Source organism: Silene latifolia, chromosome 10, assembly GCF_048544455.1.
Source record: "Silene latifolia isolate original U9 population chromosome 10, ASM4854445v1, whole genome shotgun sequence".
In the NCBI taxonomy this organism is placed as follows: Eukaryota; Viridiplantae; Streptophyta; class Magnoliopsida; order Caryophyllales; family Caryophyllaceae; genus Silene; species Silene latifolia.
This window is the reverse complement of record NC_133535.1, coordinates 46,029,323-46,046,753: the sequence shown is the minus strand read 5'-3', so window position 1 is coordinate 46,046,753 and position 17,431 is coordinate 46,029,323. Positions and strand designations below refer to the sequence as shown.

Genomic DNA, 17,431 nt, shown 5'->3' with positions numbered 1-17,431 from the left:
GGTCCTAGAACCACAGCCTCTGCACTGTCATCCAAACAACTGGGACTCCTACACCTCCGTCCATACAAAGCCTCAAAAGGTGTCATCCTAATACTAGTATGATAGTTGTTATTATATGAGAACTCGATCAAATCTAACCTATCTTCCCAGCTACCACCAAATTCCATCACACAAGCCCTCAACATGTCCTCCAAGGTCTTTATAATTCACTCAGTTTATCTGTCTGTTGCAGGATGGAATGTTGTACTCATTTTCAATGTAGTTCCCATCAACTCCTGTAACTCTTGCCAGAATCGTGATATGAACCTTGCTTCTCTATCTGACTCTATGCCTTTCGGTATCTCATGCAATCTTACCACATTCTTTCGATAACCATTATCCAGTTGCAGATTTCTCCATGTATCTTTCATCGGAATGAAATGAGCTGACTTGGTCAGTCGATCCACAATCACCCAGATCATATTGTTACCCTGCTGAGTTCTCGGTAAACCCACAATGAAATCCGTCGAATTAGACTCATATTTCCACTATGGTACCTCAAGAGACTGAACCTTACCCTGCGATCTTCGTTGCTCACCCTTGACCCTCTGACGAGTCAAACATCTAGCCACAAACTCAGCGATATCTTGCTTCATCCCGGGCCACCAAAAAGTCTTTTTCAAGTCTTTGTACAATTTGTCACCACCAAGATGCACTGAAAAAGAAGTGCAATGAGCCTCAGTCATGATCGCCTTTCTCATCTTCGCATTATCGGGAACGCACCATCTACCATCATACCGCTCACTCCCATCCGCATGAATAAAAAATCGTAACATATTGTTGTTGCCTATCCTTCCTCTCCATTCTTGAATTTTAGGATCAAGCAATTCCTTTTGTCTCAAACTATCATAAAACTCTGGTTCAACTGTCAAATCCCCGATGGCATCCCCCTTGCGAATCATATGTATACCCATCTTAGTCACTTCATCTTTTAGCTGCATTAGTGACAAAGCAGTGCATAAAAAATGCACACTCTTCTTGCTCAATGCGTCAGCTACAACGTTAGCTTTCCCCTCATGGTAGATAATCTCCATATCATAGTCCCCAATCAGCTCTATCCACCTCCTCTGACACATATTCAGCTCCATCTGAGCGAAAATGTATTTCAAACTCTTGTGATCTGAAAACACCTTAAAAGTTGCCCCATAGAGGTAGTGTCTCCAAATATTTAGAGCAAAAAAAAACGGTGCCCAATTCCAATTCATGAGTAGGGTAGTTCTCCTCATAAGATTTCAGTTGCCTTGATGCATAAGCGAGACCTTCCTATTATGCATCAAAACACAACCCAGACCATTCTTCGAAGCGTCAGTATATACCTCGAAGTTCTCACTTCCCTCAGGTAGTGCTAAGACAGGAGTTGTAGTCAAACACTTCTTTAAAGTTTGGAACGCAATCTCGCAACTCTCATCCCAATGAAATCGGTTCTCTTTCCTCATCAAATTTGTCATCGGCCTATCAATATTACAAAGGTCTTTCACAAACCTCCTGTAGTAACCATCCAATCCTAAGAAACTCCTAATTTCAACCACATTTTTCGGTGCTTCCCAGTTTGACACTGCGGAAATCTTGCTAGGATCCACGGACACCCCATCTTTCGAAATCACATGGCCTAGAAAAGCCACTTTCTCGAACCAGAACTCGCACTTAGACAACTTAGCATACAACTGGTTATCGCATAGTTTTTTTAATACCAATCGTAGATGTTTTGCATGCTTCTCTTTAGTTTTGGAATAGAATAGGATGTCGTCAATGAAGACCACCACAAACTAGTCCAAGAAAAGGACTGAAGACCCGATTCATCAATTCCATGAATACAGCCGGTGCATTAGTCAACCTAAAAGGCATCACCACATACTCATAGTGACCATAACGCGATTTGAAAGCTGTCTTAGGAATATCCTCATCTCGGATTCTCAGCTGATGATACCCCGACCTTAGATCGATCTTGGAAAACACCCCAGCTCCACTTAACTGATCGAATAAGTCATCAATTCTCGGCAACGGATACCTGTTCTTTACCGTGACATGATTCAACTCCCTTTAGTCGATGCATAACCTCATACTACCATCCTTCTTCTTCACAAATAACACTGGTGCTCCCCACGGCGATATACTAGGTCAAATGTATCCCTTCTCTAACGTATCATCCAGCTGTTTCTTCAAATCTTCCATTTCTTTCGGTGCCATCCGGTACGGAGCCTTAGATATGGGTCTTGTTCCCGGCTTCAACTCCACACTAAAATCGATATCCCTCTTTGGCGGTAACCCTGGAATCTCCTCTAGAAAGAAATACACGAACTCATCCACAACCGATATCTCTGTTGCTATAGGTTTCTCCGATCGGTTATCCCAATTGTAACACAGAATCATCGGGCACCCCTTCCTCGGGTAAGATTTCAAGGTTATAGCCGCAATAGCCTTGAACTTAGGTTTGACCACAAACCCTCGGTAAGAAACTCTAGCTCCTTTAGGACCCCACAAGGTCGATCACCTTTTTCTAATGATAATCTATACTAGCTTTATACTTACCCAACCAGTCCATGTCGACGATGACCTCAAACCCACTCATAGGAAACACAAACAAATTAACCGGAAGGTTAACTTCCCCCAATAACCATAGACACTTCCTTATACAACCTCCCACAAGACACCGACTCCCCCGACGGCATAACAACATTATCCTTTATAGACTCATACTCCCCTAAACCCATAGTAAAGGATGTTTCCTAGATACAAAAGAATGTGTAGCCCATGAATCAAATAAAACAAAGATTGGCGTATTATTAACGAGAAAAGTACCAGTGACGACTTGTGCATCCTCTTTAGCTTAATGTTTGTCCATCATGAACAACTTGCCACTATTTTTTTTGCCTCCACCCTGTACCGTGCTTGCCGAGTGTAGGGTAATATCCATATAAGACCCTTAAATTTTAGGACTATAACGTAACTTTAACATGTGATTATTGTCATAAACGAAAAATACAAGAGAAACGATGAAGGTATAAGAATCAACCTCGGGTCCTTTGTGAATGTGGCCTAAGAACAGAAATCAATATAGATTTCCTCCTAATCGTTGCACCCAAGACCGTCTGAGACTATGCCCCTTGTGCTAGAAAGTACTCTCTAATTGCCTTGCAATATTGAGAGAGTTTTTGTGAGGTTTTCGATGTGAGATCTAGAATTTCAGAGAAAATTGCCCCGAAACCCTAATTTGTTTGCAAATGAAATGCATTAGGTCAAAAGGAGAGAGGCTCTCTCCTTTTGTTTGCTTCGTCCAAACCGTGTGCATTAGGGAGGGAGTGGGCTTTCCACTTCCTCCTTATTTTTAACTCGTGGTCCGACTCAAAATGCTAAAATGTATATGACGGGATTTTATTATAAATCGTCATCGGTTATCGGTTATTAAAATATCAACTAGTAAATGACTGACGGTCGATATATTAATACTTGTCCGACAATGACAATATTGTATAATTAATTAATTCAATATACATTAATTAAATATAATCGTTTATATTCAATTTACGAATTAACCGCTTAATTCACATTAGCCAGTATTATTTAATCCGTATTAAATAATTATCTCAACATCGCGTTTGACTAATTATTAGTCAATAATAACTCCGACTAACTGCTTAGTCATATTAGGCATCAACATGACTGTATTTTCATACTGTCACATCTCTCAAACGTATCCTATAGGTGTGACTTTTAGGGACCAGTTGATCACCGCCATCTGTATGACAATAACGTCAAACTTATCTAGCAAGCCAACCGTTATTGATAAACGTGGACCAACTGATAATAATACAAAAGTATACCCTTTGATCCTTTTAGAGATTTAAATGTTATTGAACTAATCGTAGAGGACACACCCCAACAAGCTCCCACTTGTCCGTACAAGTGTATGTGCAATAACGTTATCCGCACTAAGTGGAGGACACGGCTCCAACAAACTCCCACTTGTCCGTACAAGTGTATGTGCGATAACCGATTCTCATATTCATTTAAAATTTCTCCCACTCAATGTAAAACAATTTGCAGATCCGGATCCGCAAAGGTCGTATTTTACAATCGATCTGTATCATGAGTGGTTTCCCCGACTAGAGAGTAACTTAACTGATAAAACGAATTCGTATTCGAGCATGGCCATGCATTTCGATTCTGACTCCTCGAGTGGCCCCGAGAAATATCGAGTACACGATAAAGGCTGAATATTTCCTTCAACTCGACTCCGCCGATCTAAGCACAAAGCATGAAATGACCCGAGAAAAAATCTACTTGGTCCCCTGTTACGGATGACCGTGAGAAAGAAACCAAAGTCACCCAAAATCGGCCTTAGTCTCAAGAGAGTCGATAGTCAAAAGAATCGACTCTTAGGATCACCATGGAGGTCCTATCCACGACCTGGCACCGAATGTTATAAAACATTTAGGACTCCATGTCGATGTCACAATTGTGTCCTACGAGATATCCGTATAACTCGCCTCTGTGATTGGTCAGTCAACCTTTTGACTTATGGCTCGTTGAACCCACCATCAACCAATGTCACAAAATAATTGCCGGAGTTATCAGCTCACGTGGGCAATTAAGGACCAAAAATATAATGTTTGTTCAGTTCACTTTGTGGTGTTCAAAATTGTCGTACAAATCCACATGAAAAACAAAATATATAAATATCAAAACGATGATGACGTATAGAGTACAAAAGAGAATGAATCTAATCCATAAAAGAGTACTACAACTCAGGAACACGTTTAATTCCCATGGAATTAACATGCCCTTCATGCTTATCTTGTCGTAATGGTTTAGTGAGAGGATCTGCTATATTATCATCTGTAGCAATCTTTTCTATCACTACCTCCTTTTGCTCCACGTAATCTCGGATTAGATGAGCTTTCCGTTGTACATGTCTAGACTTGTTGCTAGACTTAGGCTCCTTAGCTTGGAAGATGGCACCTCTATTGTCGCAATAGATGGTGATCGGGTCATTCGAACTAGGCACTACAGATAGTCCTTGTAAGAATTGACGCATCCATATCGCTTCCTTTGCAGCTTCAGACGCGGCATAGTACTCGGACTCAGTCGTAGAATCTGCTGTAACACTTTGTTTGGAACTCTTCCAGTTGACTGCAGCGCCATTAAGAGTAAAAACGAATCCAGACTGAGATTTCGAGTCATCTCGATCCGTTTGGAAGCTAGCATCTACGTAACCGGTTGCGCATAGCTTTTGTTCGCCTCCATAAGTCAATGCCCAATCTTTAGTCCTCCGTAGGTACTTAAGAATGTTCTTGACAGCCATCCAATGTGATTCACCGGATCTTTGTTGGAATCGACTTGTCATACTCAATGCATATGCCACGTCCGGACGTGTGCATATCATGGCATACATGATTGATCCTATAGCCGAGGCATAAGGAATCCGTGTCATGTGCTCTTTCTCTTACGGTGTCTCTGGTGCCTGAGACTTGCTCAAATGCACCCCTGGAGCTATAGGAAGAAACCCCTTCTTGGAGTTAGTCATGCTGAATCTCTCTAGTATCTTGTCTATATAAGACTCCTGACTGAGAGATAACATCCGACGTGATCTATCTCGATAGATACGGATGCCCAAAATTCTATGTGCCTCACCCATATCTTTCATCTGGAAATGGTTCTTCAACCATACTTTTACCGAAGTTAAGAGAGGTATGTCATTCCCAATTAGGAGTATGTCATCAACATACAATATTAGGAAGACAATCTTGCTCCCACTCGACTTGATATATAGACATGGTTCCTCGACCGATCGAGTAAATCCATTTTCTTTTATCACTTGGTCGAAACGATGATTCCAACTCCGAGAAGCTTGCTTAAGTCCATAAATAGAACGCTTAAGCTTGCATACTTTCTTAGGATGTTCGGGATCGATGAAACCTTCTGGTTGTACCATGTACAACTCTTCCTCCAAAAAACCGTTTAAGAAGGCGGTTTTCACATCCATCTGCCAAATTTCATAGTCATGAAAAGCGGCAATCGCTAAGATAATCCGAATGGAACGCAGCATGACTACGGGTGCAAAAATTTCATCGTAGTGCAAACCTGGCACTTGGGTGAAACCTTTAGTAACTAGTCGTGCTTTATAGATATCTTGTTGACCTTCCACAGAATGCTTTATCTTGTAAAGCCATTTGCATTGAAGGGGACGAACCTTAGCAGGTAAGTCAACAAGATCCCATACGTTGTTCTCATACATGGAGTCCATCTCGGATTGCATGGCTTCAAGCCATAGCTTTGAGTCGGAACTAGTCATGGCACCTTTATAGGTTGCGGGTTCACTACTCGTTAAGAGCAGAATGTCATCTATGTCATGTTCCTCGACCATACCAATGTATCTGTCCAGAGGAATAGAGACTCTTCCCGACCTCCTAGGTTCCTCAGAATACTAACAAGCAATAGGGATTGAAGGAACGGGTTCCTCCAATGGTTGCTCGGTATTTAGTTCTGGAATCTCCGACAGCTCGAAGGTTCTATTACTCTTCGCATTCTCGAGAAATTCCTTCTCTAAGAATGTCGCACTAGCCGCAACAAATACACGTTGTTCGGTTGGCGAATAAAAGTAATGACCAAGTGTTCCTTTAGGATAACCTATAAAGTATGTCTTGACCGATCGCGGGCCGAGCTTATCCTCGTGTCTCCACTTGACATAAGCCTCGCAACCCCAAACCCGTATAAAGGACAAGTTGGGGACTGTTCCCTTCCATAGTTCATATGGAGTCTTGTCAACAGCTTTAGACGGACTTCGGTTAAGTATTAGAGCGATTGTGAAGAGCATAACCCCACAATGAGTCGGGCAACACGGTGTGACTCATCATGGATCGAACCATATCAAGTAGTGTTCGATTTCTCCGTTCGGACACACCATTCAATTGAGGTGTTCCGGTGGAGTTAATCGTAGGGCAATCCCACATTCCTTAAGGTGTTGATCAAACTCGTGAGAAAGATACTCGCCACCACGGTCTGATCGTAGTGTTTTAATCTTTCTACCCAGGTTGGTTCGTACCCGATTCTCGGTATTCTTTGAATTTCTCAAAGGATTCACTTTTGTGCTTCATTAAGTAGACATAGCCATATCTACTTAAATCGTCCGTGAAAGTGATGAAATACCTATAGCCTTCTCGTGCGGTGATTGACATAGGTCCACACACATCCGTATGTATGAGTCCTAATAGGTCAGCAGCGCGCATTCCAACACCTTTGAAGGAAATTCGAGTCATCTTGCCAATGAGACATGATTCACACGTGCCAAATGATTGAAAATCAAAGGCCGAGATAGCTCCATTCTGTATGAGCTGTTTAACGCGTTTCTCATTAATGTGTCCCATACGGCAGTGCCATAGATACGTTTGATCTTTGTCACCAACCTTTAACTTCTTATTCATTACGTGCAATATTTCGGTGGTCTGATCTAAAACATAAATTCCGTTCATGGAGAGATCGCCTTGCCTTGCCATAAATCATATTGTGTAATGAGAAAATGCAACTATTATTCTCTATTACAAATGAAAAACCAAGTTTGTCAAGTGCGTAAACCGAAATAATGTTTTTAGAAAGACGGGTACATAATAGCAGTTATATAAAAATAACTCAAATCCGCTAGGAAGCTGGATCACGTATGTTCCCCTCGAGACGGCAGCCACTCGTGCTCCATTCCCGACACGCAGGTCCACCTCACCCTTTACGAGGGGTTCGATGTTTCGGAGCTCCTGCACATGATTACACAGATGAGAACCACAACCAGTATCTAGTACCCAAGTTCCGTAACTTGCGTGGTTAATCTCAATCATATGAATAAAAGTAGAAGAGGAAGAAGACATACCAACAGGTTTAACGCGACCTGCTTTTATGTCCTCATGGTAAACAGGACATGTACGCCTCCAATGCCCAGTCTTGTGGCAATGATGGCATTCCATGTTGTCGGTCTTGCTCTTTGTCGTGCTTGATGAGGTGCTCGACTCACCAGGCCCACTCTTACCTGATCCCGACTTCTTAAACTTCGGTTTGCCTACCGCTAGGTCTGCCTGAGCTTTGCCCTTACCCTTGCCCTTGTTTGACACAACGAGAACATCCTGTTTCAAGCTCCCACTAAACTTCATATCCTTCTCCTGCATACGAGTAGGGAGTGTAGTTCATGAGGACTTTTCTTCAAATCATTCATATAGTAATTCGCTCTAAAGAGCGCAAAACCATCGTGGAGTGAATGAAGCATGCGGTCAATCACGATGTTCTCGCTGATTTTACAATCAAGCGCCTCCGTCTCTCGACATTTCTCAATCATGCCGAGAATGTGTGGGCTAACCGGTTGGCCCTTCTGGAGTTTCGCATCAAAGAAGCGAGTGGTATGCTCATAGGTCACGATTCTCGGTGCTTTCGAGAATTCCTTAGTGAGCGTGGTGAAAATCTTGTTTGCACCTTGGGCTATGAAGCGTTTCTGCAAATTGGATTCCATTGCAAAAATGAGTACGTTTTTAATCGCACCCGCTTCCATGACGAAATCGTTATACTTGGCGATCTCGTTAGCTCCACCCGTGGGGCCTGGGTTTGACGGGATGGGCTCTGTCAGATATTTGAGCTTTCGTCGTCAGCGGCAAGCATTCCGTAATGCCGCCTCCCGGTCCGCGAAGTTTGATCCATCATTCTTGATCGAGTAGCGATTCATCCGATTCATGAAGATCCGAAGCCAAGACTCACGGTCCAATGTGGCACTTGGCATTGGGTCGTCAAGACGCCACCATTTTGTTATTAGCGAGTTTAAGTGATCGTGATCTACACTGAAAAAGAAAGGAAAAACAAAACGAAATAAGCAACTCATCGAGGTGATTTAAGTCTATTTAAAATTCATTTTAAGTGTAGACTCATTGCATTTGTATAATCGATCTACCTCAAGAATTATACAAATGATCCCAAGACTCAATTTCCGTAAATTGATAAGCCAACTGTTTAGCTAGTTCTATCGTTAGAACTCTTGGTCGATAGATTTCCGTAAATCCTATCTATAGTCCACCATAATCACGGGATCGTACGAGTGACCATAGTGTTGAGATAAAATAGGTCAATCAGTTCCAACTTACCCGACGTAGAAGGGGTCATATTATGCCTACCGACGAAGAAGGGATTCATTGGAGTTTGACCTATAAAGACTATTCTCAATTTTTGGTTATACGAGGAAGATCCCATCAACTTAGTTTTAATTCATTTTAAGTGAACGAAAAACTAGCATTACGTGAATGAATTAACTTAGGTGATGGCTTAAGTAAAAACGTGTGATATCTGTATATCAAAGAAAACTAACGCGTGACCTCTATATGAGTCAGTTTTCATGCAATTATTAGGTGGTTTGGTTTTAGGCGGAATATGATGCAATCTATCGTTACGATAAAATAAATAAAAGAATGCAAAACGTAAATAAAAGTCCTAGTGTGGCCTATCCTAGTAAAAAGAACATAATACAACTTTGGAATCCACCGTTGGACCCGAGAAGCTTGTCTTGATGTTCCATCTTTGTCCATGCAGCGGGAGTGAGCATCCGATCTCCATCTTTGGTCTTCTCAAAATTACAATTTAAAATTTACAAAATATAAACCTATTTACATTCTAAATAAAAAACTGTAATTACCAAGGAAAAACAAAACGGAGATGCGAGATCTCAAAATACAACCAAGACCGTGTTCCATCATTACGGTAACACGTTCTACTAAGGCCACACTAAGTTACAACCGTTTGTAAAATTAAATACGTAATAAAACATTCAAGGCATTCAAAATAACGATAAATAAAATGCATCAACTAAAACAAAATTTATTCGTGACATAATTCCGTAATTATGTTAAATTTATCCAAACCACCTTTAATGATTAAAATTATGTGACAAAACGGCTTTAATCAACTTAATTTTAATCCATGATAATCCGTTACTTTAAATCGCTTTAAAATAACTAAATGGTACGTGAGTGAACCGTTTCACTATCAAGCGAATGCATAAAATCCGTATTATGCACAAATCATGGCCGAAAAAAAATAAAAAACACGAAATTTTTTTTTTTTCTTTTCACGGCTGAACCGTGACAAACACATCAAAAAAAAATTTTATTTTTTTATTTTTCAGCAGCATTGCCGAGAGCTTCAACAGTCCCAAACAAAAAAACGATTTGATAAAACCAATTGCAAATTAAACCTAATCCGTATAGAAATGAATCTACAATTGATAAAACATTAACATATTGCAATGAAAATCGATTACAAAAACAATATGCAAGAACAAATCGTAAACAAAAACATCGTCTGATCAGACAAAAACCGTGTGGCACGGTATTCAAGGCTGATGTCACGGTTTCAAAAAAAAAAAAAAACAGCCGAGACCAAAAAAAATTCTGCCGAGACACAAAAAAATCTGTCGCACGTTTTTTTATGCAAAAAATTTATCGATTCAATTCGTTTAATGAAAATCACAAAGAAAAATTTACGTGGCCTCGCTCTGATACCACTTGTAGGGTAATATCCGTATAAGACCCTTAAATTTTAGGACTATAACGTAACTTTAACATGTGATTATTGTCATAAACGAAAAATACAAGAGAAACGATGAAGGTATAAGAATCAACCTCGGGTCCTTTGTGAATGCGGCCTAAGAACAGAAATCAATATAGATTTCCTCCTAATCGTTGCACCCAAGACCGTCTGAGACTATGCCCCTTGTGCTAGAAAGTACTCTCTAATTGCCTTGCAATATTGAGAGAGTTTTTGTGAGGTTTTCGATGTGAGATCTAGAATTTCAGAGAAAATTGCCCCGAAACCCTAATTTGTTTGCAAATGAAATGCATTAGGTCAAAAGGAGAGAGGCTCTCTCCTTTTGTTTGCTTCGTCCAAACCGTGTGCATTAGGGAGGGAGTGGGCTTTCCACTTCCTCCTTATTTTTAACTCGTGGTCCGACTCAAAATGCTAAAATGTATATGACGGGATTTTATTATAAATCGTCATCGGTTATCGGTTATTAAAATATCAACTAGTAACATGACTCAGTCGATATATTAATACTTGTCCGACAATGACAATATTGTATAATTAATTAATTCAATATACATTAATTAAATATAATCGTTTATATTCAATTTACGAATTAACCGCTTAATTCACATTAGCCAGTATTATTTAATCCGTATTAAATAATTATCTCAACATCGCGTTTGACTAATTATTAGTCAATAATAACTCCGACTAACTGCTTAGTCATATTAGGCATCAACATGACTGTATTTTCATACTGTCACATCTCTCAAACGTATCCTATAGGTGTGACTTTTAGGGACCAGTTGATCACCGCCATCTGTATGACAATAACGTCAAACTTATCTAGCAAGCCAACCGTTATTGATAAACGTGGACCAACTGATAATAATACAAAAGTATACCCTTTGATCCTTTTAGAGATTTAAATGTTATTGCACTAACTGTAGAGGACACCAGCCCCAACACCGAGGTAGTAGACTTAGCAGTCGAATTTTGATTAGCGTTACCACCCTGGCACTGGTAAGCCCCTCCATTGTTATGGTTGAAATAGTTGTTGTTGTTGTTATTGCTTTGACCGCCCTGATTAGGCCACGACCCAGCTGGCTTATTACTTGTCATGCTCTAACTCGGTGCTCTCTCTGAAAGCCCAGTCCCCCATAGCTCGTACACTCAAATCTCTTATAACCAGTACCAACGCAGTTGAAACACTGCAACCCGGAGTTGCTACTGCTGGTGCGACCACCAAAAGATGACCCTCCACTTAATCCCGACCCTCCAGAGTAAGCCTTGGCTTGGTTGTAATTACCATGCTTGAACACCGATTCCCCGTTGTTCTCATTATCATTTTCCTCTTCTCGCTCAGCTTCTCTCTAGTTTCCTTAGCCATATCGACTAGTCTCTCAGCATTCCCAGCCCATTCACACATCTTTAAGATCCTTAAGAGTCCCAGCGGGTAGCCTCTCCATAATCTTTAGTGACAGCCCTTACTTAAATCGGAGAGCCAAACTCAACAGACTCAACTCCAAATCGTCTATGTAGCATGATAGTTCATTGAACCTCTTGTAATACTCTGCCACAGTCATGCTCTCAGTCATATGAAAAGTGATGAAATCAGGCCTCATCTTGTTCCGAATGTGCTCGGGAACAAACTGAACTCCCATAGCCTTCTTGAACTCTGCCCATGGGATGGCAGGTTCACCCTTGATCTTATAGTACTCACGAGCCCCTTATTCCACCATTCTCCAGCCTCGTCCCTTAGGTAGAACGCAGCTTGTTCCACCTTCATCTCTTCCAGACAGTTCACCACCTCAAGAACATTCTTCATCTCTCGATGCCAGTTATCGAGTAAGTGAGGCGCCTCTGTACCCTCATAGGTAGTGGGATTAAAGCACGAAATAGTGGTGCTCATCTTAGTGGCGTCGACGACCACTTCCTTCGTCTTCCCCACATTCCTGAGAGCCACAGTTAGGGCGTCGTGTTGCTCGATCAACCAAGCAAACTCATCTAAAGTCATCTCCGAAGCCTTACGGTACGCATGAGATCTCTTTGGCGACATTTTGAGCTAATATAAGAAGATAAATGTAAGCATGTAGCCTACGGCTCAAAACAAGAACGCAACCGCCCAAAGCAGTACTCGGTCGAGTACACGATGGTACTTGGTCGAGTAGAGGCTACTCGGTCGAGTACAAAGACTACGCGGTCGAGTAACCAAACTCCAAAAGTTGATCAGAATCCCACATGAATCCCACATAAGGCATACTTTGTCGAATAGATGAAGAACTCGGTCGAGTACGTCTGTAACACCCCCGCACACCAGGACGCCTTACCAAGGACCATCCCAGTGTATGAAGGTGTTACCATCTCGGTCACCCGAGGTAGTAGATCAAATAGACAATAAAAGAATATTTATAATTAATTACTTTTAACACTTTACAACCACGGTACAAAACTGATTACAAGTGATAACTATGACTGCTAAAGAACTCATGCGTCTGAACACATATGCCGGTAGCGTGGTGACTCGATTCCCTCCATGCCCGACAAAGAACAACCAATCGTACTGTTAAGCCAATCGCTCACCATCCCCGAATGGATCGCCACAGTTTTGAAAACATAACACGGGGTCAGTTACTGAGCAATTAAGATAAGACAAGTACGATAAGTAACTAGTTGATCATCCTCCAACCCCGGTCTCCCGATCTCACACAGTAACCGACTACACACCGAGGTGTGTAGCCCTGCCAGACTACCCATTGCAACAGGTAGCTCATGCCGCCAGTGGGGAACCGCAGCCAATCCCCACCTAAATGCCGTAATATTTTCGAGATTTATTGACATCTTGAGATATATGTCGACATCTTAAGATAAGTTGGACTCGGTTTTGAGGGTTTTAGGTTTCATGGTTGATTTTGGACACGATTTTGAGTCCGAAATCAGTTTTAGCTCAAATTAGTATTATTTAAATGCAAATGTTATAATAAAACACTTTGACGTTATCTTTTCAATTACAAGAATCACTTTAAAATATCTCATATATCCCCAGTCCATGTACGCTTATTGAGACACATTGCAGTCCTTTCATCATTGGGTGGTCTATCTTCATTGTGTTTACACATTTGGGTAATTTATAGTTAAATATAGTCTTCTGTTTTAGTCTTTGTGATTAGTTAAGCCTTGTTATGGTAGAATACTTGAGTCCTTGGTTACCGATTTACTTGTTATCCTAGTTATTCTAGTAGTAATCATTGATTTCGTTAAGAGTTATTTTTGCTTTCAACTTACTTTTGGTAATTAGAATTTCTAACTCATCTTGTTTAGTGTGTGTAGTTTTTAAAGTTTATGTCTAGGCCTTAAAGCCTTCCTATATAGATTCAAGTTGCATCCCAATTTTACGAAACTCTTGATTGAGTTTTTGACCTCCCAAGTCCTCAATCTTTTAGCAATCAAGCTAATGATGGAGGTGATTTTAATCGGACTCTTGTACATCGTGAAGAAACACCAATCTCATTGAACGTAGAGATGGCGAATAACAACTGCACCAACAAGGACATCCGGGCTCCTAATCTCTGACAACAACCTCTTCGGCTCTTTGCATCATATTTCCTACTTTAGAGGAGCATGTGAATTTCGAATTGAAAAGATTCTTTATGCGCAACCTTTCCAAGTTCGCGGGCCAAGTGGGTGATGATACAAATAGACACTTGATGGAATTTCACATGATATGTGTCGGCCACACTTAATGACAAAACGGAAAATACACATAAAACAATAGGTTGTAAGTGATTTTGGATCTCAAACAATCAAAAGTCGAAGAAGCTAGACTAAAAACCTGTAGTTGTTTAAGAAGTTAATTAAGTTTTATCTGTTAAAAATGTAAATTAATTTAATTGCATAATAAAATGACAAATTTATGGTTTTTCTACGTGGTAGCTTCCTATATTTTCGAATCCTATATGGTACCTCTCTTTTTCTTTAAAAAAATCATTGTTATTTCTAAACTTTATGATTAACTTTTAAAAATTTCCCTAAATCATTATTTCGCCTATTTCAGATGCTTAGTTTATACACATAATAATGATTTTCAGGCAATAATTTTGCAAACTATTAACATTAATATCGTTTACTAATCATAAGCATATTTTCCACACAAAATTAAATTGGTTAAGAACTCGAATTGTAGTAGTTTGAGTATTTTAAAACTTATTTATAAGTATAAGGGTACCGATTATATGTCTAAAAATAAGGGGTGTGACATAGAATTCAAAAAAAAAAATAGGAGGGTACCACGTAGTAAACCCTTAACTTTAACTCACACAAGGCACGTTTTTGTTAGTGTTGGATAAGAGTATATCCAAGCAGATCTCTTTTTTATCTGTTTTGAGTTGTTTAAAGTATGAAATCAGGGAAAATATTTGAATACATATTAGACTGCATTTATTGCTATAAGAAGTGATGACTTAGTTACTTAAAAATTGTGGAAAGTTACTTAGTTTCTTTTCCCTGATGTAGTGCTTTAATCCCCCAAATAATTATATCTACCATAAAAGTTTTGCTCTTAGTGGTAAGTTTTGTAGTAATGTAACTGATATTTTCTCTAAGTAAATACCTTCCTTACAATAAAAAAAACTTATATGAACGTTATTCATTTGGTTTGATTAACTCAATCATGATCGTTCAGTGATATTACACTTTAAACTTGAAACATGGTCTCTATCTTTTCTTCCTTTGTTATTTATTTTTTGTTATGTTTTTATTTTATGTTTGATCAATTTATTTTATATCTAGATCTCTTTCCAGTGGAATTAATAGGGTTGAAATTTGTATTTATTATTAATCTATTTTTTACACCAGGTTAGTTGAGTGTTTTTATATCTTGTTCCAATTTGATAATAGTCTATAGAGGAAATTAAGTTAAGCATTAATGAATTGGAAATTTGTGCACATTTTGTGTGATTTACTCGGCTAAAACAAATGACATATTTGTTTTAAAGTTGGTTTAGTTTTTTTGTATCATGTTGATTTACATGTTCGTTTTTAATTTTGATGATACATCTTGATAATTGAAAAACTTTGGTTGATCCCAAACTAGTTGTTTATTTATAAATTTTAATGTTTTTTGTTCATATAAATTATTATTATTTTTCTTTATTTTATATCAACATATTTGATATTTGGCTTTGATTTTTTTGAGATTTCTTTATTAAATGTTTTCACAGGAAGAAACTCGTAGTGACATGATGGATATTTCAAATTTACGTTCACCTCTTCCTATCTCCTCTACGTCAGCCTTGTTGTCTTCGAGCTCTATGTCCAACCGGCATCCGTTATTAGTTGGCACTACAAGTTGGCAGATTGGTGAAAGGACAACTAAGCAAATACTGTCAGTTATCCAACCCACAATAGAGTCTGAAAACAGAAGAATGGAAATCATTGAATATCTTCAAGGACTTATTGGAGATGCGTTTGGGATTAAGGTTAGCTTGTTATGTGAGCTTACTTTCATTTAGTTCATATGATTTTAATTTATTAATATTAATTATGGCTCCAAATCCTCCCTAACTTGATTTTTTAGTTATTAATTTTTTTGTGGGATATTGTTCATGATGTTCATTTTTTTTGGTAACGAGATATATGGTTAAGAGCTCTCAAATCCTTTTTCAAAAAATAAAATAGGGATATTCTCTCATGTACCCCTGAACTTTTTCGTTTTCTAGGGTGTATCCCTCGTTTTTCACGAAAAAACTTTGACCGGCAATAATTCTCTGTTACGAGTTCAGAAAGCGGTAATTTTTTTTTTCAAACCAATTATCTCATCAAGGCCTTGAATTTGAAAAAAAAAATCACCGCTTTTTGAACTCATAACCGGTAGTTATGGTTGGTCAAAACTTTTTTAACGAATAAACTTTGACCGACCATAATTCCCGACTTCGAGTTGAGACGTCGGTGAATTCTTTTTCAAACTAAAGACCTCTTACAGACGGTCAATTTAAAAAAAAATATCGTATTCTGAACTTGTAGCCAAAAGTTATTGACGGTCAAAAATTTTTTGCAATAAAAGAGGGGTACATCTTAGAAAAGGAAAAAGTTCAGGGGTACACGAGAGAATATCCCAATAAAATAAAATTACAAGGTGAAATAGGGTGTATATGTCATTTTTGTGTCTGAATATTAAGAATAAAATCATTACACTTTTTTAGTTATAGATTAAATAAGTAATAACATTGAAAGGATGATTCTTATTTATTTAGTTTTCCTTTTTTATTATTATTATTATTATTATTATTATTATTATTATTATTATTATTATTATTATTATTATTATTATTATTATTATTATTATTATATATATATATATATATATATATATATATATATATATATATATATATTATTTTTTATGATCTATTTCTTAAATTATCTTATGTGAAGGATAAGGAACGTGTCATTTGTGGTGGATATTATTATTATTATTATTATTATTATTATTATTATTATTATTATTATTATTATTATTATTATTATTATTATTATTATTATTATTATTATTATTATTATTATTATTACTACTATTATTATTTGTTTATTTATTATTTTTTTAATAAAACTCACCTTTTATTGAGATCACAAAGAAATTTACAAGAAATTAGCGGGCGGGCGAGATACTATCTAGTCTCCCACTCCCTAACAATAGAAAAGCTAAGTCTAGTAAAAATATGAGCAGCAGAACGTGCCCCAGCATCCTGAGACACAGAGAATTTCTGAATCCGCTAGTGTAAGGTAACAACATCCGTTCCCAACTCCCCCCAACGAACAGAATCATAAAGGTAAGAAACAATAACCAATTGCC

At 38.5% G+C, this 17,431-nt stretch overlaps 1 protein-coding gene across 1 annotated transcript; it reads right to left on the bottom strand.

Moving 5' to 3' along the window:
- Nucleotides 1–215: 215 nt before the first annotated feature.
- LOC141607539 (uncharacterized) lies at nt 216–2,409 on the bottom strand. Its single transcript, XM_074426893.1, has 4 exons — nt 2,180–2,409; nt 1,356–1,524; nt 602–974; nt 216–403 (listed from the first exon to the last, which is right to left on the bottom strand). The coding sequence occupies exons 1-4, from the start codon at nt 2,407–2,409 to the stop codon at nt 216–218; spliced, it is 960 nt and encodes a 319-aa protein (XP_074282994.1).
- Between the last annotated feature and the right edge of the window lie 15,022 nt (nt 2,410–17,431).